Genomic DNA, 26,223 nt, shown 5'->3' on the forward strand with positions numbered 1-26,223 from the left:
TCCTCAGGAACCCATAAAGTATTTTCACAAATACAAAGTGCAGATGGAGCCTAAGAAAGGGTGTGGAGTCTACAGGCTGCACAAGATGAAACTGGACTCCTAATGTTGGTGGAGTCAGAAATGATAGCAACAGACCCTAAAGGCTGCCTGTCAATCTCAGATGCAGATGGCACTTCTTCCAACTGGCCTTTGTGTCAGTTCCTTCAGCCATTTTCGTGACAACACAGCTCCCTAGAGGGCAGATCCTGTTGCTTTGCAGCCTGGATTCATACCCAGGGCACTGTGGTCTGTATGATCTCTGCTCAAAGTAGGTTTTTTTAATGCTAATACATTGCCTCATCTTGCCCTATCCCAGCCCCAGCCCCCCATGCAAAAAGAGATGGTCATTTTCTTCCTCATTTCAAATGTTCCACTTTATCAATGGAATAAGCATTAATTGTCTGAAAGATTCACTTTCGTTATGCATGCCAAAAGTATATATAAAATCCCTGCTAATAAAATTTGCAGATGACACTGTAATTGGTAGCATGATTAATAATGATGACACTGCAGTCATACAGAGCGAGCAGAACTGTTTCACAAGCTAGGCCTGTTCAATCAAAATGTGTGCACATACAACTACACGTTAGGTCTCACACCTTTGCACAACACATGCAAGTAACTTACAGAATGCGATAACGCTGTGAAAAGCTGTGACACTGAAAATGATTTAGGGATTAGTGGACCAGCGTTTTAATGTGAGCTTCCAGTGTGATGCTATAAGCAGAAAGGTCCCATGTCATCTTTAGATGTATAAGCAAGGAAGTAGCAGGCAAATGTAAGGATGTACACTGGAGAAACTAATTCTAGAATATCTACTTCCCGTATTACTGCCTACATTTTAAAAAGGAAACAAACAGCCAAAAAATTATTATAAATAGAAATATAAATTAAGGGGGAAAAACCCCCCAAACATTTACATTAAACACCCCTCTGTTTTGCTTATTACATTTGAGCTTGGGGCATTAGTAACTTAACAGGGAATAAATGTGTGATTAAGGGACACCTTAACTTCGAGAAAACCTGTAACAAACCCAATAACAATGACTACAAGTTGCAGCCAAATTCAAATGAGAAATAAAGCACAATTTCTTCAGCACTTACAGCAATTAACCTTTCACACAAAAGAAGTGGGTTCTCCAACTTTGGATGTTTTCAGATCAAACCTGAATGTCTTTCTAGACGATAAAATTGTCAAATGCATGAGGCTCAGTACAGAGCAAACTGGAAAAAAATTATGCAGTTTGTTTTATGTAGAAGGTCAGACTAGCTGAGCTTAAGGCTTTTTCTGGGCTCAAAGTCTACAAGAAGTACAGTTTAAGTCTGAAAAATGTCATTATGAGGTCAGACATTTATTGTGTTTCCATGATGTCATGGAAATTTGTTCAGTCTACAAATTAAAATATATTCTTCCTGGCTGTCAATACTGCAAAACCATCTTAGGTTCTGAAAGTCAAATTTGGTTCTTTAGTTGGAGGTATGATTGATTATCTGATCTAAAATCTGCCTTGAAAGTATATATCGCAGAAACATCATTCTCTTCAGATTATGTCCTCATAATGCCATTGTCTGCACAAATAAAAGTAAATGCAGCATTTGGCTCTGTACTTTGAGCTTACTTCACAGTCATCATTCACCCCAGGAAAACTGGTTTTAAGAATAGGGAGCAAGCAAAACTTAATTTTTGTTCCTACAAGAGTACATTTGCCTACAAGTAGCCCTGCTGGTCAGTAAGAAATTGCAGTTTTCATGTAGCTAGGTTTTCACAGTAGACCTACACCAAGTTCAATGTGCTGTGTACTTCACCAAGAGATACTGACATGGAAAACTGTTGAATGAAAGCAGAGCTATGTATCTGACTTACCTAGCATACCTAGTGTATATATGCAGTGTAAAATGTATAAGATAGTTTCTAGCACTTCTACTTCAGACTATTCAAAGTCCCAGATAAGCTGTTTTGTAAAAGTAGTAGCTTAAAATTGGACCAGACAGAACAGATAAATTATTACAGTTCTTTCAACTATACACAATTACGTCTAAATATTAGACACAGTATTTTAACTAGATGAGAAATCAGGGCAACACTGTAAATCTATTGATTGAGAAGAATAGGAACTTCCTGAATGGTATTGTTTCAAAAAGCTGATCTAGTACCCAAGAAGAAAAAAAATTTAAACACCAGGGAAAAGCCTTCTGAATGCCTATCAATTTCTGTCATATTGAGGAGTTTTATAGACCAATGCCAAATAAATTATGCCATGATCATGTATGCAAAGTTTCTGTCTTAAAGAAAAAAAAACAACACATAAAAATAAACCCCATCATATTACATGAAAATAAACTTCTTTCATTTAGTATAGATGGTGTTACGAACTTGCCTTTTTTCCCACAGAGGGTTAACATGAAAAGAGGCAAAAATAGTAAAATACGAAACTTGTTCTTTGGCTTCATCTTTCACATTCCTGTATCATACTGCAGCAGAAACTAATGAACTTGCTCATCTTCGAAAGGCCTTTTGCATGCTTCTTCCTTCACCCTTAACTCTGATCCTTGCAGATCTTCCCTTGTGTGTGTGCCAATTTTACTGGTATAATATGTGCACTTTTATTAGTTGTGTTCTGATGATTTCTACTGAGAGATACTTAAAGCTTATACAAGTCAAAAACTATTTTATCACTTCTGAAGAAAACTAATAGGGCAGAGTCACTGAATGATAAGAGAGAGAGACCAGTGAATTTATTTAATAATCCATGTCCATTTCACAAAAATGGCCTGTGTAATCCCTTTAAAAATAATAACCTGTTCATTTCAGACCTTGCACAATGCTTCTCTTTGTCCCTTGTAAGTCTCTCAAATGTCTTATTTTAAAGGAATATATAGTACTCCCGGAAGACATTTTCCCATTTCTATTCTCTTCAACTCCTGTGAGCCCTTGTTCTGTGTGATAAGGCAATCTCCTTCGGGATCTGAGCTGTGTAGTTTCGCACCACGAGTGACAAGGACTCGACTTGAATAACTGCTGTGCGCAGGTTGTAATTATGTCAGCTGGAGTGTTGAACAAGGGGACTGATTAATGTGAGCCCCAGCCCAGGCACAGTCCCTATCAAAACCTTCGTGCAGGCCAGCAGTGGGGATGGGTTAAAGCAGAAAGACAAAACATGCTGTATCGTCCATGATAGATGAATTGCTCCAACAGTCTTCAGGCAGATGTTCCAGGACAGTATAATATACAATTACTCTGCCTTATCACCTTCCCAGGGACAATAAAGCTTCCTCCTTCTATAGCTCATGTGAGTGAAGGCAAAATTAGTTTTACTTTTACAACACTGACTCACTTATCATGTTGCCTTGATTGTGCTTTTACAGCTAAAGAAAACATATATTCCACTCTTAAACTAAAAAAAACCTCACCAAAAAAACCCCTGCACTCCTCACCTTTTATATAAAACCAAATGATTCCTTTGAATCTATTTTGCATCACAGTAATACAGTCCTTACAGGGCTAATTCAGTACGTTATTCTAGGGAACACAACTAACTTTAGAACAACTGGACCTATTCATAGGCTTAATGTTATATGTACGTACACAAAGGTACATTACTGAATCAAGTCAGAATGCACAGATGATAAAAAATACATAGGTTTTGTACAAAAGATGCCTATGTGAATAACATGCCCTTAGTGACTATTTTAACTAGGCACTCATTCTAAAAATACCACAGTACTCTTGTAAAACAATTCTTTGAGAAGTCATTAATCCACATACCTCTTTAAAGGCCACAAGAGTTTACTGTGTAACTATTATAAATAATCCAAGTATTTTCCAAAAAGTAAACATAAATTAAGTAAATAATAGAAATTTAGGAAGAAAACTATATATGTGTGTTTGTTTCCTTTTTGTTATCAGATGTATACAGACTTTTGCTGCTGGGATGGAAGTAATGCGTATGTTCCAGGGCTATTTCCAAGAGTTTACAGAACAGCAGAAGAATATAGCTCATAATATCCTGATATCCTTTCTTTCTAAATATTGGATGGTTATAGATCAAGCAGCTGTGCTTTAAAGAAGAGTCTAAATAGTTCCTCTTACATTCCAAGATGCATTGCTTTCAGTACTACCCTTTCTTCAGCTATACAACAACATGATCTCAAAAAACAAAACAAAAAAAATGCACCCAAAAATGCATTGAGAGAGGCACATATTTGAAGGTCAGATTTAAAAACAAAACCAGACTAAAACAGCAAAGGCTGACCCTGATGATACTTAAGACTGCACATGTATTTGAAAAATTCTATTTATATGCATGTAGTTCTCATGAAAGGTATTGGATTACTAGTCCTACAAATGAGAGACAAGATTTTCTAAGGAGACTATGGGAATTGGGCACTGACATTGCACTTCAGCTGAATGCAGGCTCCCAGCTGTTCAAGCTTCTTTGAGGTTTTAGCCATTAAACAGTATCACAGTCTTGGCAACAGTAGGGTTTCACCATAAGGGTACAGGCTTTCCTATACTCCTATGGTGAAACGCAATCCTATGTTTACGATGCAAAAACTGGCTCCAAGAAAGCTGGTATGTTCCCACTGCACAGCATAATGACTTTAGAGGATAGCATGACAGAATGATGTTACGCCACTCAGTGCATGGAGGAACAACAGAAAAATCAGTCTTGGCCTCAGAAAAATCACAATCTAAGCATTGAAAAGGACGTGACAATCAGAAAATAGGCAAAAAGAATACTGATAGGTTTGGGAGACAGGGTATCAGTAAAACAGGGTAGAAATAAGCTTCTGTCTTGTTTAGGTGCACTGTTGGGCATGGCAGTAGTAGAAGGCAATCTAGTCTGTTCTCCATAACCATTCAAATTCCCAATACAACTAATGGAGATAAGAAAGAACTAATGTAGGTCTCAAGATCTGCTTAAATTAGATGTCTACTTTTTCTAAAGAAAGTGTAGGTAGCCAATATGAAACATCAGGAGCTCCATCTGCTCAGGAAAAGAAAACACTCGTGTCCCTAACTTTCTAGAAATTAAGGCACTACTCTGGGAAGTAGAACTCCTGACTTTTGGGCTGCCCTTATCTTGAGGAGGGCTGAATCCAGTTCTCCTGTGTCCCAGGAAAGTGTATTAGCTGGCATGAAATATCCTGCACATACCCTTTCTCTTGAAACTCTGCCAATGGACAGTGAAGAACTGCCAGGAGCCAAAAGCAGATCTAATCCCTGTTGTCAGAATTGTTCTTTTGTTTTCGATTATGTTCCTCATATAACTTTCCTACAAAATCCAAACAACAGACTCCCAACTGTGTTCTGTGCCCTCTCAGCTGAGAATCCTGAACAATAACTAGAATCAGGCTGCGGACAGCACTGCCATTCTTAATTAAATGAATCCTGGCTTCTCTTAATTTTCAGGCCTCTGACACATACCCAAGAATACAGGAATAGAAGCCTGTTCACCTCAAAGGTGTACCACAAGTCTTGAGGCAGAGATACCCATCTCCCCAGGACAGAGACTTCTGAGCATGCCTCAGTCATTTCACTCAGTTGTGCAAGAACTTGCAAACTCAGTAGAGAAACTCCTAAAGGAGTAGCTGCTTTCGGATTTAGATGTTTTTTGGCATGATTTAGGGGATCAGGATCCTCTCTGCAAAGTTCAGTGGAAACTAGAAGTATCTGGGTACTTGATCCCACAATCTACTTGCCTAGTTTAACTTCTTTACTGTTCAGGATACAAAGTCTTGTGAAAGGTGTTGCCAACTCCCTGGCTTTCCATTTCTCTCTTAAGAAGCATGTACTTCATGACAGACGGAGAATCGTGGCTTCACTGAGGACACAGAGGTGATGTGATTAACATCAGTGGGGCCAGGACTTTAACCACTGTCTTCATTTTTGTTTTATAGCATCAACCCCATGACAGTAGACATTATCCAGCCAGTGAGAGCTGACTCCCAACTGAGCTACAGAGCAGAGATGCTTAGATAGAGAGGGGCTTAGTTGTCATCCTTTCTGTTACAGTACTCCTGCCATGCTACTGGTGAACTGAAACTAAAAACGGGCACTTCAGAGCAGGAGAAGAAAATAAGGACTCTCCTGATATTATGTTGTACTGTTCTGAGGGAAAAGAGATCCAAATATAAAGAAGGAAGCCAGGAACAGATGCTGGTGGACAAGAACTCAGCTAGAACAGACAAATACTATATTTGCCTTTCAGAATACACTTCTGCAACCTAGAGCACTACTAGAGCTAGCATCACCCAATACTGTATACTGTATATTCATCTCTCGCCTCTTGCACCACCACCAGGCAACACACAGCAGTTCCCAAAAGCTGCACTCACCAGCCTTGATTGGGCTGATTGCCTGACTTGATGTTGCTGCATCTATTTAAACAGAATGGATAGTAGCCACCTGCTTTGCCCGCACAAGGGCTCAGATTTAGGTCTTCCCTCTCTGGTCTGACACACACTTGAACAAAACTGGTACAAATTCCTTTATCTTTTAAACCTTTCTTCTACTTGAAAGTATTTTTATTGCTCCTCAAAATGACTACATTTTAGCATACAAAAATCAATCCGCTAAATACCGTATGACTGTGCTATAATTTATCAGTGCTGATCAAAGTCTTAAAGGCTGAGTAATTAAAATTCAAATTAAAATGTGATGAAAGTCACATTTAGTCACCTAAATGAAGAGGCTGAATTCCAAATCGGTACAGAGCCACTGGCCCCCGTGTCAGATGAGAATTTGTGGATGCTCAGTATCACTAAACACATGTAAAAAGAACTTAGTATTTGTTCAAACTTTGCTTCTTTTCCTCATGTAAATATATCTATCTAAACCTATGCATTATGTCACAGTTCATCAGTAAATGACCTAAAGAAAACATAAGAAATGCCAAAGAAAGCACTTGTGGAATAATCTCTCCATATAACGGGAAGCTTCTTCCTATTCACTGACTGAATAAGAAATATAAGTGCTCGCAATCTCAGGGGTACAAATCTCTTCCAAATAATCTCTTTTCTAAAGAAAAATATAGATAGCTGGGTGTGTTCTCTTTATCCTTAAAAATACCTTTCAAGTTTTAACTTTTAAAATGACCTGTCCTGACAACTTGCAACAAACAGTTAATTTGGCACCCAAAAACACTGATACATGAGCACTGTACCAACTGAAGTATGGTTTCCTATGGATTCTTGCCCTGTTCACTAAATCTCCCATTGCAGTAACAGCAGATCCCCAACATGGCCTTCAAGATACTCCCATTAGGCAAGAAAAACCAGCTGTGCTGGGTGGCGAGCCTGGAACAATGCACTGGCTGGTTGTAAGAAAGAAGAATGCATGAGAGCTGAATTTTGCCTGTCTGTTCCTTACTGATTTTTTTTTTTTTCTCTCCTCTCCTCATCCACCTCTTTCAGCAAACATGTAAGAACTTAAATTGTCTCAGCAACTACTACGGGGTGTCAGTTTTGACTGAAACTGGCCAACAGCTTAAAAAGTTATTAAAGAAACTGACAGAAGATGGATGGATGGGCTGGTGCAAGTCTCAGAATGTTAGGGACATCAGGCTAAAAATCAATCCTCGTCAACTGATTTATAAAAATTGCCTTTTTGAACTAAAGACACATCTCCTTCCTGAAAAGAAAACAAATTACTAACGGCTTTTTATATGTTAAAATACCCATAGCAGATATCTCCAAAATTTGCTAATGGAAATGGTTCTCTGTATTTTACCAAGAGCTTGTTAACAAAAAGATGTATGAATTACCCCATTTTTCTAATGAAAAATCATAAGAACTTAAGAATTCATTCTGATAATCACAATACCTTCTACAACTTCAAAATGATTTTAAGTAGTGTTTGCCCTGTAGACTGTGCATGCAAAATTTCAACAGAAATGTTTTGAGGAAGCTCAGTATAGGAAGACATTCCACATGGGATTTCTAGCAGAACAAATTATGTCCTTGACTACAGTTGTTAGAGAGAATCCATAATTATCTTGAACAGGGATTGAAGGAGAGTGCACTGAAGTTACAAATATAAAGTTATAAATACTATATTTTAAGGGGTACCAGTAATATCACAATGAACTAGTAGGATGATGTTCAGGCAGTTTATGATGTCACTAGAACCACTCGATGTACTTATAGGATTATAACACAAATAATTTTTACAATATTATGAACTGCAGAGTTTCTAGTTGTGTGTTTTTTAAATGACATCACTAAAAATATAAAAACATAGCAATGCTGAAGAACATCAGAAGAAGTGTTACTTTAAAGCATTATTTAAAAATATGCACATATGTGTATGGACCTATATTCTAGCAATCATGGTGAGCAGGGCAGTTTGCCGAAGTGGAAGGAAAAACAAGTCAGAACTGGACTGGAGGTCTGCTGGCCTGAGGTACAGAGCAACCCTCAGCTGTGCTACGAACCCTGGGAGCACCAGGGAGATCTGGGCAGTCTTTGAGAGTCAAAAGTAACTTTGCAACCTTCTCTTTACTGCAGGAAGAATAATCAATTTGCTCTCAGGCTACAAACAGCAGCAGCTATTTCCTATCCCTCTCAGTTCCCGCTACCTCCCTATTTCAGTTCGTTTACAGAAGGAGGTGGGGAAATATCGAGGAATGTCTCCACTCCAATCCCCCGGCCCATGGGGGTGGGAGAAAGGAGAACAGCGTTGCACCAGCTTGTTTTCCCCGGCAGACTAAGCCTCAGCATGTAAAACCTGTGAGGGGAAGGTGAGGAGTGCCATACAGACCTCACCTTTTCTCTGAGGATGTAAAATGAGAAGCAATAGCTTTGACCCAAGGCATCCAAGAATGCAGAACAACCTTTTTCATATATATTTTGGATTCTGGTTTTTTTCCCTTAATTATTTTTCCATTATTAAAAGAACACATTTTAAAAAAAAATTAAAGCACAAAATTCAGGTACATGTAGTATGGAACAGGTTAAAGACAAAAGCTAAACAAACAAACAATATAATAAACAAATTCAATGAATGCTACTACCACCACTTTTAACTTTTTTAATAGACAGAAAAGAAACTGAAAACTAAAATGCTAACTGACCACCACCTGGCATGTGCAAATATCTTTGAAATTTTTTAAAAGCGGTTTTCAAAAAAGAAAAAAAAAAAAAGAAAGAACAATGATAACACCAGAGCAGCACTCTATCACTTGCAGTAACAAAACTGAGGGCTTTATGTGCTGGCTTTTATAAAGCAAGTCCCTAAGAAGTCTCAGCAATATCTACACCTTCTATTCAGACCTAAACAGGCCTAGCAAAACCACAAAGACCATTCCAATCAGGGACAAAATAGTTCTAACAAGCAACTTAATAAGTTACTTGGACAATAGGTTCCTCTCCAGACTGTCCCTTTGTAAGTAAAGCCTCAAGTGAAATACATCCCTGATCCATGACTTATGAGAATAAAGTAGAGTATCATACAATAGAGTGTGAAAAATGGTTTTAGGGAGGGCAAGCTGTTGTATACCAAATGGCCATTTTCCTATGGGGAATGCACAGCCTTCTCCCATCAGCTCAGGAAACAGAAAAGGTGACTGATGGTATGGAGAGCAAACCTTGAGACAAGCTCTCCTTGTTCCTGCCAAGGCTTTTACTGGCCAAACGTAAGCAGCAGCTTTGAACCCATGGGTTGTGAAATAACATCCCGGGAACTCTGAGCTCCCAAATCTCTGATGCCTCTGTCTCCAAAGCAGATTGCCTAGACAGCTGAAGATCTCAGAGATGGGCTTTCAGTCCGAAAGGGTTCCCCGCCACACTGGGGAGAGGGTGGCCAGGAGCACCACCCTCCCAAACCCCAGGTGCCGACTCTGCCCCAGAGCCTCAGTCCCACCATACTGTATTGTGGCCCCTGGAAAACACCTTCCAGCCACACTGCAAAGGTGCAGGCCTGGCACATCAAGCCTATGCCTTCCAATTTTGAGGCAGGGAGTCTCGTGGTGGAGGCAGAGGCTTTGGTACCTGCATTCCCAAAGCGCCCCAACATACCGCTCCAGGGGAATTTGGGCAGAAGCTGTCACAGAGACAAGGGCAATTCTGCTGCAATGGGCAAGCAATTTTATTTAGCTTCAATAAATCGGGAGTTTCTAACAAAGCCGTACTTATTTGGAAAATTGCTCACCAATTCTAATGCATTAGAAGTATCTAAGTAGCAAGTTTTTCTCAAACAGAAAAGCTCAGTTTTTTCCTCTTCTTTTCTTCCTTCCTTTACTTTCTATTCAACATTTCTTTTCTTTCTCTCATTTTCATCAGCCTTTAAAGGGAAAAAAAACCTTTCCCTTTCTCCCCCTTGCACTGGGCTACACCTCTTTCTGGAACAGCATCTGAGCTGAATTTGCTTTCTGTCACTTCCCAACATTTTAACCTGTTTTATGTATCACATATGAAGGAGGAAGAGGGAAGGTTGTCACAAAGACAGCATTAATACAGAAACTTTTTTACACTGTAGTGGCCATATTGCCTGGAGAATAAACCACACATAACACAACAGGCTAGTGTCTATTAATTTCATCTCAAAGGCCTGTAACACTACCAAAATATTTTCAGATTGCTAACTACCAGCCAGGTAGTTAGCTGGTAGTTAGCAATAATAATTCCTTGTAGATTTGACCACCCCCAAAGATAGCTTTGGCCCTTTTATGATGACTGGATTGGGGATTAAGGAATGGTAAAAGAAACAAACATGTTTATTTTTTATTCTGTGTTAACAGGCAAGAGCAAATAAAACATATATAGTTGCTTTAGCCTTTTTTTAAACTACTTTTTACCTAAAAGGGTCATATTAATTAAGCTACAATGCCAATGATTATTTTTAGATAAAATTATTCCAACAAATGAAAGTTTATTTGTAGACATAAAAGATCTTCACGGTACATTTTTATCAGAAGCACTGTAAGAACAGGAAATTACAAGTCTTTTTTGTTACTAAGAACTATATTAAGACCATAGCCTTGCCATTCCTTTTGAGGTTAATACTAAAATTTTATTTACTATCAAAATACAACGTACTTAAGATTATTTTACTTTGAAATATATGCTGGTGTTCCAGATTTATAAACTTTAATTAACTATATATTAAATATGAATATAGGTATATTTATTATAGCATATTTATGCTCCTTAAGGAAGGGGAATAGATAAGACTCTGATGATTGCATGTGATAGGGAAAAAGAAGTGTGAGGACAGGGAGAAGATAAAATGTGATGATAGAAGACATTAGTTACATTAATCTGTCCACTGCATGAAGTGGTCTTATTCATATTTCCTAAACACCAAATACTTCAGGTTTTGGGTTAAGTGTGTTGGCCTCTGATTCAAAAAAAAAGAGCATCAGTACAGCAGGGGAGAGGCCGCATAAGAAGAAAAGTTTAGGGACGAAGCCCAAATTGAACAGGAAGGGGGAGACAGTAACTACGGAAAGAAATCAGGAACCTCAGAATGTTTTTGCAAAACTTAAAGAGTGAACAAACTGATAGAATGCTGAGCTAGGATCATGACAGGCTGCAACAGACAGAAGCTGCCAGAAGTTCATAGAATCATAGAATCATTGAGGTTGGAAAAGACCTCTAGGATCATCTAGTCCAATTGTCACCCCAATACCTCCATGCCTACTAAACGCTCTCCCGAAGTGCCACGTCTACGTGTTTTTTGAACTCCTCCAGGGACAGTGACACCATCACTTATCTGGGCAGACTGTTCCAATGCTTGACAACCCTTTCAGTGAAGAAATTTTTCCTAATATCCAATCTAAACCTCTCCTGATGCAACTTGAGGCCATCCTACTACTAGTTACTTGGGAGAAGAGACCGACCCCCACCTCACTACAACCTCCTTTCAGGTAGCTGTAGAGAGCAATAAGGTCTCCCCTCAGCCTCCTTTTCTCCAGGCTAAACAACCCCAGTTCCCTCAGCTGCTCCTCATAAGACTTCTGCTCCAGACCCTCCACCAGCTTCGTTGCCCTTCTCTGGACACGCTCCAGCACCTCAATGTCTCTCTTGTAGTGAGGGGCCCAAAACTGAACACAGTATTTGAGGTGTGGCCTCACCAGTGCCGAGTACAGGGGCACGATCACTTCCCTACTCCTGCTGGCCACACTATTCCTGATACAAGCCAGGATGCCATTGGCTTTCTTGGCCACCGGGGCACACTGCTGGCTCATATTCAGGTGGCTGTCAATCAGCACCCCCAGGTCCTTTTCCACCAGGCAGCTTTCCAGCCACTCTTCCTCAACCCTGTAGCATTGCATGGGTTGTTGTGACCCAAGTGCAGGACCCAGCACTTGGCCTTGTTGAACCTCATACAATTGGCCTCGGCCCATCAACCCAGCCTGTCCAGGTCCCTCTGCAGAGCCTTCCTGCCCTCAAGCAGATCAACACTCCCGCACAACTTGGTGTCGTCTGCAAACTTACTGAGGGCGCACTTGATCCCCTCGTCCAGATCATTGATAAAGATATTAAACAAGACTGGCCCAAAACTGAGCCCTGGGGAACACCGCCTGTGACTGGCCGCCAACTGGATTTAACTCCATTCACCACAACTCTCTGGGCTCGGCCATCCAGCCAGTTCTTTACTCAGTGAAAAGTACACCCACCTAAGCCATGAGACACCAGCTTCTCTAGGAGAATGCTGTGGGAGACAGTGTCAAAGGCTTTATTAAAGTCCAGGCAAGTAACATCTACAGCCTTTCCCTCATTCACTAGGTGGGTCACCTGATCACAGAAGGAGATCAGGTTTAGTCAAGCAGGACCTGCCTTTCCTGAACCCATGCTGGCTGGGCCTGATCCCCTGGTTGGCCTGCACATGCCTGTTGAGCATACTCAAGATGAACAGGTCCATAATTTTCCCCGGTACTGAGGTCAGGCTGACAGGCCTGTAGTTCCCCAGATCCTCCTTCCAGCCCTTCTTGTAGATGGGCGTCACACTGGCAAGCCTCCAGTCGTCTGGGACTTCCACTGTTAACCAGGAGTGCTGGTAAATGATGGAGAGTGGCTTGGCAATCTCCACCACCAGCTCCCTCAGTACTCTCGGGTGCATCCCATCTGGCCCCATAGACTTGTGAGTGTCCAGGTGGTGTAGCAGGTCATTAAGTGCTTCCTCCTGGATTATGGGGGGTTTATTCTGCTCTCTGTCCCTGTATTCCAGCTCAGGGGGCTGAATATCCTGGGGATAACTGGTCTGACTATTAAAGACTGAGGTAAAGAAGGCATTAAGTACTTCAGCCTTTTCCTCATCCTTGGTGGCAATGTTCCCCCCCACATCCAATAAAGGAGGGAGATTCTCCTTGGCTCTCTTTTTGTTGTTAATGTATTTGTAAAAACAGTTTTTATTATCTCTTACAACAGTGGCCAGCTTGAGTTCTAGCTGGGCTTTTGCCTTTCTAATTTTCTCTCTGCATGACTTGACGAGGTCCTTGTACTCTTTTTGAGTTGCCTGCCCCTTCTTCCAAACTGGTAAACTCTCCTCTTTTTCCTGAGTCCCAGCAAAAGCTCCCTGTTCAGCCAGGCTGGTTGTCCTCCCCGCCGGTTCATCTCACAGCACATGGGGACAGCCTGCTCCTGCGCCTTTAAGACCTCCTTCTTGAAGAATGCCCAGCCTTCCTGGACCCCCTTGCCCTTCAGGACTGTCTCCCAAGGGACTCTCTCAACCAGTGTCCTGAACGGGTCAAAGTCTGCCCTCCAGAAGTCCATGGTAGTGGTTTTGCTCACCCCCCTCCTTACTTCGCCACGAATCAAGAACTCTATCATATCATGGTCGCTAAGCCCAAGACAGCCTCCAACCACCACATCTCCCACCAGTCCTTCTCTGTTTGTAAACAGCAGGTCAAGCGAGGCACCTCCCCGGTAGGCTCACTTACCAGCTGTGTCAGGAAGTTATCTTGCACACATTCCAGGAACCTCCTAGACTGTTTCCTCTCTGCTGTGTTGTATTTCCAGCAGACATCCAGTAGGTTGAAGTCCCCCACGAGAACAAAGGCTAGCAATCGTGAGGCTTCTCCCAGGTGCTTATAGAATGCTTCATCTGCCTCTTCATCCCGGTTGGGTTGTCTATAAAAGACACCCAACAGGATATCTGCCTTGTTGGCCTTCCCCCTCATCCTTACCCATAAGTACTCGACCTTATCATCATAATCGCTGAGTTCTACACAATCAAAACACTCCCTTACATACAGAGCCACCCCACTGCCTCTCCTTCCTTGCCTATCCCTTCTGAAGAGCTTATAGCGATCCATTGCAGCACTCCAGTCATGAGAGTCATCCCACCACCTTTCTGTGATGGCGACTAAGTCATAGCTATCCTGCTGTACAATGACTTCCAGCTCCTCCTGTTTGTTGCCCATGCTGCGTGCATTGGTGTAGATGCACTTCAGTTGGGCTATCGATTTCACTCCCAACATTGGCATGCCACTCTCAGGCTCCTCTCTACCTGGCATGCCACTCTCAGGCTCCTCTCTACTTCTCTCCTCAGCCTGGTTACATCCCCTGTAAGTTAAAACTATATAGGAATTTTTACATTGATATCAAAATGGCTGCATGTCTCAGTAACATTAAATTCAGTGGCCACCCCTGAGTAATTTAGCATGGTATTTAGGCTTAAATACATCACTTAAAAGTTGTTCTTCAAAGGACTCAATCCAAAATGAGGCTAGAATAGAGTTATCAATGCTTGCAATTGCATCAATGGTTTAAAGATACTTGGGTGGATCCTTAAAGTCCTGAGTCTGGTGGTTCAGTGTTAGCATGAGAATCACAGATCCACTGAATTAAAAAGGCAATTTTTAATTCCTCTTACTTAGAGTGGTCACAGGAAAAAGGATCGGAAAACAGGAATAAATAAATAATAGAAATAAGAAAAAAAACAACAAAAGACGCTTGAGTTACCAATGCTCATAGAATTATTGATGGATTTCCATATCGTAAGGAGTAAGTATTATTCATTAAAATAAATAAAAATCCCTATTACCCTTCTACCAAGTAGAGTGCATTTACTATGCTATTAAATAAAAATACGGAAAGCAAAGGACTTCACAAAGTGACTATACTACTGCATGCTGTGCAAAAGCCTCTTAATAGGGCAATTTCATTGTGGACCATAGTCATCAAGTCTACATACACCAATATATTTCTGTGTGCGTGGACATGTATGTCTTTTTTTAAGAAACAATCATGTTTTCTAATAAGCATACATTCTCTTAAGCAGTCCATGCAGTGACATTGGCATCTGGCAGGGAGGACACTGAGAGTTGCGGGAGAGGGAGTTTAAGTTCTTTTGTATGCTGCCACCAACACGATTCTCCAACACTGCGAGACAGGATTTCTTGGTCAGTGCAGACAGCATACGCATCTCCCAGTGAGGGCCATATTATTTTACAATACATACAAGTTTTTGAATGTTAGGAACCACGTCTGAAGTCAAGTCTCTTGGTTAACATGATAGCTGATCTGTATTTTGCACTATCACATTGCATATTTTTATTCTGGGTTTACCATATGAACTGTTTGCTATAACTTCGGTGAATATAAAAAGTTTTATTAAGCAACAGAAACATCATAAAGGGAATAATATTAACCATTGTTTTGTATGCCATGTATTCACTAGAATAATTAAAGTGTTTTTGCAGCTATATCTAACTTTTATTTTGGATTATTTTTCTTTTATAGATTTAAATGCTACAGCATATTTTATTCCAGATTAATAGAAATATTACCAAATATTTTATCTGAATGTTTATTTAAACTATGAATAATATTCTGAGGAGTTTGCATCTGGGAACTATGCCCATGCACTGACAGAATTTCTCTCTAAACTTCTATCTTCATTTGTTTATAAGTCTGCTAGCACAAGGCACTGGATATCCTCAACTCCTGCTGCTGATCACAACAGAAGCTTAAGTGCTTCCTGAAGGCCCAGTTTGCTCTATTACATGCATGCATTACTGTCCTCAGCAATTTCTTATTAGCACAAAGTACTTTTTTTGCACTTTTTTTGCCTAATTCTGCCTTTGTGATATATATAAAAAAGTGTTTTTCCATAGCGCAGTGATGGTTGCCACTTGGAGTCCTCATCAGCCTAATGTTCCATACAGTTGTATAACCTAGTTATTTCCCATACATGCATATTAAATTTCACTGGTTACAAAGAGCATATTAATGTTAATGTTTTAATGATAAATACACTGTTTCATCATTTTACGTAGAACTTGCCTTAACAGCCTTTCAGTTTTGCTATGAATAGGTACATATTCTTACCTCAACATTTAAAGTAGTCACTAGTTATCCTTGATATAACTAGGGAATAGCGCACAGCTGATGCAATCATACCAAGACAACTAGAAGTTACTAAATTCACCAAAATAAACAGAGAGAAAACACACACTTTGCGCATTCTTATGACTTAGGTGCAAATCCTGGAGTGTATTATAAACTGGTCTTTACAACCTATGAACAGATACTATAAGTCAGAGGGAAATAGGAACTCCCTAGGGATGCTGTCCAAAAAAAGAAAAGTAGCCCCTGTGGAGTCACTCCCCCTAAGTCATGCTGCTGCTGCTGCTGAAAATATGCAATGAATCCTTCTGCAGTTGGAATTTCAGATGCCATAATCCCTTAGAGAATGTTGTCTAATTATTTTATTATGCATAATAAATGTAAAATATTTATTTTAGTTTACATAATTATATTAAAAATGTATGCTATTTATTCTCAGTCTTGTAAGACATCCTTCACAAGTCATATACTTTCTAGAAAGGTGCATTTATGGAATTAATGCTGTTTTGCTGGCCTGGCTGTTTGTTTTATACAGCTTCTAAACCCTCTTATCTATGGCTGCGGAACATCACCAATCCCCTGGATGTTGGCCTCTATTCCCTCCTTCCCCTCACTGCCATGGGTGCTCTATGCAAAATTAACCAGTGGAATCCCAGAGAAATGAGTCATTTTGTTTAATTACAGCACAGGGATGGCACAAAGTACTTAACATTATACCTGTCCCACACTCTCATGGTCAAAATTGTAGGAATACTGTTTCTGCATCATGAAACTATGCCAGAGCTCCTCCTGAGCCCTGAACTCCAACAAATTTGACCATGAGAGAAAAGCAGGGCTCTGCCTTTTGCCCCCCCCGCAAAACAATGTAATCCAGATCCATTTCGTACTGAAACATCCCGCTCACACACACCATGAACATAAATTACTTGCCTGAGAAGCTGTGATAGTTACATGGAAAGTCAGTACCAATGGGAGTTGAATTTAAAGCCTAATGCATGACTAAAATGAGAGTCCTAATTCTTTACTTTAGACACATCCACAAAAACAGTTCAGGTTTTGAAAATGCTGTATATCTGCATCTTTCATTGACATCATTGGACATATGGGAGTTTAGCACTTCTGAAATCAGGTTAAATTCAGGTGCCTAAATATGTTGCAGGTTTAGAAAGTCTGGCCACAGACTACACAACCGACAGATTTAGAAATGAGTTGAAGTTCACAGGTGCTGTTCAGTTTCAGGAGGTTATACGGCTCTTCACTACTTACAGTGCCCATTACCAAATGCAAACACTATTGTTGTCAGTATAACTCTAGGATCGTGTAATCTGAAAAGTTTAGCCACGTAACACATCTTTTTTAAATGACTAAGAAAACCAAAATAAGCATTGCATATGTAATGGTGGTGTAGGGCCCTATGAGACCAATTCCGTATTATAAAATTAAGTTGAACATTAATTAGGAGTGAATGAATATTTTTGTATGACAAAGCACACTGACTTAAGAATGGAGACACACGCTGTGTGATTTGAAAAAGTAAATGCAAAGGAAGATGCATATTTTTATCTAAACAGGGCAAACCTAAATTGAAAACACAAATGTAAAAAAATGTAACCAAAACATTTAACAAGCAAATTTTTATATTTATATTTATGAATATATATATTTTCTTCCTCCAAAAGGAATTAGATTTTAAAAACTAGACTGAAAATATAACTTCAAATAATAGTTACTAGAAGTCGCATAGTGCTATATAGAAAAGCAGATGTTCATTTCTTTGTTATCAATATACAAAAGATTTAGACAAAAATAAATATCAAGCGGTCACAGTACAAAAAATAGAGATGGAAGGTAACATTTTTGCAAGAATATTTAAGCACAACCATAAACATAGATTATAAAAGAAACTTGGTAAAATAAAATGAGCAAAAGCTCTCATTTTCTTTTTGGGAATATGCATAGTATTGAGAATATATAATTTGTGAGCTAAAAACGCTAGGTTAGTTCATTATTCACTTCAGAAAACCACATCCATTCATGTCTTTTGCCAGTTAAGAAAATAATTTCCCATCCTTATATAGGGATATAATTAGGTTATATAGGGAATAAATTCCCTTTTTTGTTCCATGCAGCCAAAAATCAATCTTTTTCCCATGGTACCTTACAGCCTATTTCACTTCAGTTTTTCTGCTAAAGAAAAAAAAAAAAAAAAAAAGAAGGGTTCTAGGTGCCTGTCCACTCACAGGTGATCCAGATTTTCATAACAGCTCCTACATTCAGAGTAGGTTCTTTTAATAGCCTTTCTTTCTGCACTTCTAGCCAGGGTTAGCTAGCCTTTCACTCGCTAGACTGGAAAGAGTTTTTGCAGGATGATTGTTTACAATTTCCTCCTAAGGAATTGAAAAGCTTGAAATCAGGAATCTCTAAGAACCCTCTGAGCACTGATGAGCTGAACAGGTGTAATTAAAATTCCTTGAATTTAGACACGCTTTTAATTCAAGTATCTCAAACTATTTTATAGAATAGAGAGATCGCTTCACCTATCAGTGAAAGGAGACTTTATAGTAGCACCAACAACACTCTACTCCATATCCGTACACAAAATGAGGAATATTCACCTCGCTGAAACTACAGGGGTCATTAAAGAGTCCGCAGTTGCCAAGCAACACTAAACAGCAACATCTGAAATAGTCTGGATAAACTTACAGTGCAAGGGCTGAGCTGAAAGCACCACAGTGACAACTCGACCACTAGACAAGGGGGTGAATTTTATCACTATGTCAGCAGATTTTAAAATCTTGATTTCATGTGTTCTGTAGAACTTCATGTTCGCAAGAGTACATACCATCTGCTGAACGGCTATAAAGGACATTATTTACAGAGTTGGTAATGCCTTTCCATGAAAAGAGATACTACTGGGTGAGTTGACAAGGAGGCAACATGCGATTCCCTTAAAATTGTATTTCAAAACAAAAAAGAGAGAGAAAAAAACGAGAGGTGGACAAAGAGCAAAAAACATAGTTGCCAACAAGGCTGGCTAATATCCCAGGACTGTGGAAACTGGCAGGCACAAGCAGGACTGCTGGGCTAATAAATACAGCAGCCCCTCTACTGGCTTCTCTGCAGCTATACAGAGTGCCTCACTGCCTCTATGAACTTGCAGCAGCAGCAGCACAGCTCTGATTCCTGCATCCCTGCCAGATGTTTTTCAGCTGAGCTCAGAACAAATTTCCTGCAGAATCAAAGCTTCATCAGCTGGTATCTGTAGAGATCAGCCTCCAAAGATTAGGTCAAAATTGGCTTGCAAGGGATGGAAACTAACATCCTATTACCATGAAACATTCATTTTTCAATAATACAGAGGCAGGGGATGCTCAGAGATTTCTTGTTAATTCTGACAAAATAAGTTATACCTGCTTCTTCTCTAATAACCTCCAATATAATAAAATACAAGTAAAAAACTTGTAATTTCTTGGAATTTCTATCCCATACAGAAAATGTCCATCCAAAGAAAAATTATCTCCCATCTTTCACGAAACAGAGCATTGAAGTTATGCATTTTGTCACACTAAGTGAGGGAATTGCATCCACTCATTGCATGTGTGTAACAAACCCCAAACTGCAAACTGATTCAACATCTACAACACTCCCAGTCTCTAGGGTCTTCAAACCAGGAGCTCAAACCCACTGTAACCCATCTCTCATTACCTGGTTCTGTAATAAGACTATTTCTTCCAATCAGGATGGTTCATTAAAGTGGATGACCCCAAGATTAGGCCTCCTCAAACATGCAGCATCAAAGATGGCACTCCTTTTACCTTCATTGCAGCACATCATGTCATGCTATTGCTTATATGCTCTCAACTTCAATCAACACAGACCTTTTTAAGGCAACCACTCTGACAAACATGAAACCACCTCTCTTTCTTAGATGACTTACTGAAGCTGACATAAAAACTTATATTTGGGAAAAAAAAAAACCAAAAGAAAAAAAAAAAGAAAAAGAAGCAGGGGGACTCTTAAGGTAGCAGCACAGAAATGGAAGGCCCCCCTCCGACGTTATCAAATTCAGTACTCTGCAGTTCTAGGCACTAATTTAATGGGTGGTCAATACAGAAGAGTTCACAGAATATTTGCTCATAATGCAACAAAAATTTTTGTACAGAAACTGCATGATCACTGCAGCAGCTTTCTGTACAGTAGCTTTCTTTAAAGCAGCTCATAAATAGCGTGAAACCAGGTATTATGAGAGCGGCTAGCCTTTGTTATATAAACTTGGTTTAGGAAACTACATTAAAACTTATACTAAAGGAACATTACAGTTGTATGCTCAGCATTAAAAGAAAATAAAAAATGCTGTAGTGGTATAATCAAATGTTTAACTTTCTCCTCTTGCGTGCATGCATCACAGCACGTGCATCTAATTACATAATTATGCCATTTATCAAATATAATACCGATTTTTTAAAAACTTTTTGGATGTCAACTCTTGCAAATTGCTCATGAATAACTTCTATGGATTCCTTTATAGTACACATAGACTAGCCACCTTACTGCAAGGTATTAAAAGTATTCAAGATTGTAGAAGTATGTTTCAGAAGAGTAAAGAATCATTTAAGAAGCAGTATGAGATCATTAAATAAGTAGTCTATAATGAACAAAAGACACATGGGATGAGCACCACAAGTAATCTTAACTGTCCATTCATGTGATTTTTGAGTACTTAATCTACTGTCCTAACAGAATGGGTTTTAATGGTGGAACATGGGAGCCTTTCCATGCAACCACCCTACAACCAACTCTCATCCAAACAATTTGGCTGGCAAGGAGAAGGAAAACTGGAGCAGAAAAACAAGACTCTGAAGCACTGTAACTAGCTCCAGTTGCTTCCTCTTCTAATAAGTGTCTGGTGAGTATTTAGGCTGCTAAGCCTTTTAGGGGACTTTTCCTTTCTTGGTGAAATGGTTGCAACTCAACCGAGAAAAATTTCAAAACTGCAACTGATTTGAAAAGGCGATGCAGATAAGCGGCCTCACCATGGAGAATTCTAACAGACACTAGAGCAGCTGTGAAACAAACACTCAACATTAGCATTGCAGTGTTACCACTAAAAGGTTTCCCATCATTTGTTTTTCTTTATAAAGTAATACCTAAATACTGAAGACTAAGTTTTTAAATTTAGCTCCTAATTTAATATGCAATTACTGCTGCCCTGATGGTGTTTTAATGGCAATATATTTTTATTGGTGACTTCAAATGAACCTCATCTGATCACCTTAACCCTTCTCTCATCATGCTTTAGTTAATGACTCATTACCTGTAGTCACACCAGGGACATCTGTAAGGCTTTTCTCCAGTATGGACACGCTTATGTCGTGTCAGATGCGATTGTGTTGTGGAAGCGAAGTTACACTCATCACATTTGAATGGTTTCTCTCCTAGAAGGTGACAAGAAAAGATATGCATTATCAGTTTTCATCAACAGAAAAGGAAGACAAGTCTAAATTTCTGGCAAATCCCTTGAGATAGATTTTAGTCCATGTATATATAACAACCACAAATACAAAATAAATTTCCAAATACAATGTATTAATTGCAAAACACTGTTCTCTCTATGACATATACACACCGGTAGCCAGCTGACTTCCTATGTGGTGTTACACAGCAGCAAAAAGGAGGAGAAAGAACTGCACTGAAACAGGGTAACCATGTTACTGGGCCTTATTTCATGAGAATACCATCACCAGGTGACAGGCATTCCTCTCACCCTGCACCTTCTGTTGAAGTTGGGCCCATGCACAGCCCTGAAAGCAACACTGTTGGAGACAGAAGGTGAGAAATCAATCTGAAGCTTGTATGCAGTGCCTGCTCAGAAAGGAACATCTCTGGGATGACAGTGTCTTTGTTTTTGTCTCTGGTCCTGGATTTTTCATCTTATCCATTAAATAATACACATAAACCAGGACTGAGAATATGAACCAGAACTCAGTGCTCCATTCCCCCTCTCTTGCCTGCTATACTTCTGCCCTTGTGAATATTTTCTGAACAGTGGGCCATTTTCACCAGAAAGACTTGAACGGTTAATGAAAAAACCAAACCAAACCGAAACAAAAACAAACCCCAACCATCAAACCTAGACTAGGACAATAATATTTTCAGAAGACTAAAATTCAATCTCTGCTGAATGTGCAACTGCACTGAAAGTTTCTAGAGGACTACTAATTGAAGAAAGATAAAAATCTCTAGCTTATAAATTATTATGTGAAAAGAGTACTTTTACTTCTAGCAGAGGGGTCTACCCCTCAGAAGACGCTAAGACAAAATCTCATGAGAGATACACATACTGTCTAGCTAAGCCTAGCTAAGACACCTGCATCCCACTTTTCCAACTGGTTGCTCCAGAAATATTCTGTCTGACTTACAGGCACATGTAATTACCATTTAGGGAGGAAACAGGTTTCTTTTTGTATGTAGAAGACAGCTCCTAACTTAGGTGATGTTGACTGCATTGTGCAAGCCTTCAGAAGTATTTAACCCAAAGAGTACATAAGGAATCAACATCCCTAACTTAAGAAGTCTGAATAAAACTGCTAGGGATGGACACTGACCTTGTAGATGGTTCAGAGGTCTAGAATAAGCAGTTTCAAAATTGAACCCTAAGCCTCTTAGCAGGTACAATTTGCAGTTTTTCAGACTGACAGGAGATACACCACCAGCAGAAGACACATCACTACCAAGAGGCCACTCCCAAGCAGCCGTGCCTCCAAGCCAGATTTTTCAAGCCTGCTTAAAGCATGAGACGCTCAAGACTTCCAAAGAGACTTTGCCAGAATTCTGAGAAGAGAGAGAAATCTGCATTTTTCATTCTTGGAGTCTTTTTTCCCCTCACAAGGGAAAAAGAAATGCAAGATCCTCAGGCCTGAAAAGGCTGTAAGGACGGACAACGGAGCAGCTTCTGAAAGCTCCATAAAGAGTTGGAATAATTGCTTTTAGCAGCTGCTGGAGAGAATACCAGCTACTATTTTTCATTTATTGTTTCACGGGACAAGGAAAGGTGAAGGGGCAGGACACAATGCGGAAGCCTCTATGCTGGACAAATTGAGACTGCTAGAAAGTATGTCTTTCCTGCCCCAAATGGGGTTTTCTTGTCAGACACTGACTCTCTGCTCTGGAGAAGCTGATTCTCCCAGCAGCCTGAATAGTACTGGCTGCTGCTTCAATTAAACTCTCTGGGAGGCCATAGACTCCCTAGCAACGTAACCTGTTCTTGAACTGAAGATTTCCTGTGCCTGATTTATTTTATCTTCTAGTATTAAAAAAGATAGCAACATTTTCAAGCCCAAGTAGTAAAGCCACAGGTATGTTAGATAACATACATACTTATTTTAACTGCTTTCATTTAAAATGCATTAGAACCTTGCCAACTTGCCCCCTTGTGAAAAAAAAAAAAAAAACAACAAACAAAACCAAAACAGATCTGAACTGAACAGAGATTTTTAGTTTGCCATTTGGGGAGGATGGGTCAGGTGAGGGTCTGCTGTGCTGGGGCAGGGCCAGCAGGGCTGACAGATGAGCGAGGGCCCGTGGAAGCCAGGAGGGCTGGCAAATTCCATCGTGACCAAAAGAAAAATGATAATCCTTGCCCACTCCTCCAGGAAGTTTCTCCTTAGGAAATCCTTGTGGCTAACTGCTCCTGTCAAGTGGACTATGTGTAAATCTCACCTGACAGAAAATACATCACAGCAGCACCAAACAACAAAAGCCAACTGAACTGGGAGGAAAAAAGACGGCCTAGCATGGCCTATAATTCTTAGCAGCTGCACACAGGAAAACGAGTGATTTTTATGGAAAATTAACCGGGTTGATAAGTACAGTTGAAAAAAATCTAAAAGAAGAATAGGTATTTCTTTGGGTTGGGTGGTGTTGAAGAGTATTTTAGCTGTAGCAACAGTACTTTTATCTATTTTTTTATTTATTGAAGTTTTCCACAGATCTAGTCTTTTAAGTATTTTTTGTCTTCCTTATCTTTGGGCCAGAATGCTCTTTATCAGCCTTTGTGTCTCAATTTTCCTTCCCCCCTTCCTGCCCCCAGACATTTCAGGCAATAAACTTAACTTTACAGGCTGCAATTAAATATTCTAGGACAATTCTCCCTCACCCCCAGTCAAGGATCTAATTCATACAAAATTAAAATAACACAAATCAAAAAAGCAATATTGACAGTATTTTTTAAACAAGACTGTGTAATAACTACAAAATAGTGTATCTAAAAATGTGTGAGGGCAAAGTCTACGTATTTAGAAATTAATAAAGATAAAAAAAACCCCCCAAACCAACCCCACCAACACCTTACCATTATAGAAGATACGTCCGTGCCTCACCACCTCTAACTTTATCAGTAAGAAACCCCATGAAAAAGAAGGATAGGTGCCCCAAAATGCCCCAATGGTCAACAAGCTCTGTGGGGGGAAAAAAGGAAGGCCACATGTTCCAAGATCAAGGACCCACTATCTTTGGGGGTTTTTATTTTGTTTTTAACACAAGCACTTTCAAAAAGCTATGTTTCCTAACCACAGGATCACAAAAGAAGAAATGTTTTTGCCTTTTTGACAATACGGCAAGCAAGTTTTGAAGTGCATCAGTTGTTTAAGTCACTTGACGTGGGAAATTTTAGCTCCAACAATCAAAGTTTGGGAAAGCAACTGATAAACGGGTCAGATCATGGGGAGCACCAGTCTGTACAAAAGCAGTTATTAAGCCTGCTGCTAACCAGTTAGCCTTGTCAGCTCCACCCATTCTGCTCTTCTTGAACCATCATGAGTAAGGCTTTCTTTTTCTCTTGCCTCTCCAAATTCTGCACTGACTTCTTTTAGCATCTATCTTAGCTTCCCCGCCTCCCCCCCGACAAATTACAGCTTTCTTTTTCTTTCCTTCTTCCTCTTTTCTCTGATTTTACCTCTTTTGAGTTCTCTGTCTTTGATGAGCTTTTTAGGACACAGAGCATACCTTAATGCAATCATAAATCTCTCTGTGCAGTTATGTACTTAACATGTACTTTTTAAAGGAAAAATGAAATAACACAGTAACAAAAACTATAAATCTTGGTGATAGATGTTGATTTGTGCATGGCAAAGTGACATTTTTATTTATAATCACGACTGTCCAGACCATTTCTACCTATAGATTATATACAGCATTTATATGAATGTGCTACTGAGGATCCAGCTTTCACATAAATGAAGGAAAAAAATGAAAATCAAATGGTGCCTTCAATTTGCAAGTCTTGAGCAACCAATCAGAATCTTAGTAAGATGGAAGAAATCTTACCCCAGTTGTCTCAACAGGAAGCTATTGCTTTTAGTCCTATTTGTCTTTCACATGATGTGTTGACCAACACAGAAAGAATCCTATAAGTTTCATTTGACCTAAGGAATGAGTAGACCACAAAATGCAGCCATCTGCTTACAGGATTTTTTTCTTATTTCCAACTATTTCTAGTATTTGTTAAGGCTCTTCCCTGGAGAGGCACTTACAGGCTTGCTAACGAAGCCTGGAGTATATTAAAGTAAATTCTGTTTGCTTTTAGTCTGGTCAACTTTTTTGCATATAAGACATAAAAATAAGTACATCCTTGATCCCTTCCTTTCTTATGAGAAACCCTGTAGATGCCAAAGGGTTGCTCTTCCATAGAAAAAACTGATTGGCATTTGTATGCTCAGAAATGGGAGGAAAACTGTTCCACTAGACAATTTCTCTTAGTAGAGAGAAAGTTTTAAGATACCAAGGTTTTTGGTGTCATTCCTGGCCAAAGGTTTGCTATAATCAAGTTCCACACGCTGCTGCAAACGTTGGCATAAATGGAAAAGGAAAAACACCACAGATTCTCTTCAAATT

The 26,223-nt window shown here is 39.6% G+C and overlaps 1 protein-coding gene across 6 annotated transcripts in view; it reads right to left on the reverse strand.

Moving 5' to 3' along the window:
- The window catches only part of ZNF407 (zinc finger protein 407), a 355,293-nt gene that overhangs the window by 115,798 nt on the left and 213,272 nt on the right, over positions 1-26,223 (reverse strand). For all 6 annotated transcript variants that reach the window (XM_075494274.1, XM_075494275.1, XM_075494272.1 and 3 more), the window contains one exon: positions 21,647-21,767. In XM_075494274.1, coding sequence (XP_075350389.1) covers positions 21,647-21,767 — 121 coding nt within the window. The remainder of the gene's footprint in view (positions 1-21,646; positions 21,768-26,223) is intronic.

The sequence above is a fragment of the Mycteria americana genome, chromosome 2, assembly GCF_035582795.1.
Source record: "Mycteria americana isolate JAX WOST 10 ecotype Jacksonville Zoo and Gardens chromosome 2, USCA_MyAme_1.0, whole genome shotgun sequence".
Lineage (NCBI taxonomy): Eukaryota > Metazoa > Chordata > Aves > Ciconiiformes > Ciconiidae > Mycteria > Mycteria americana.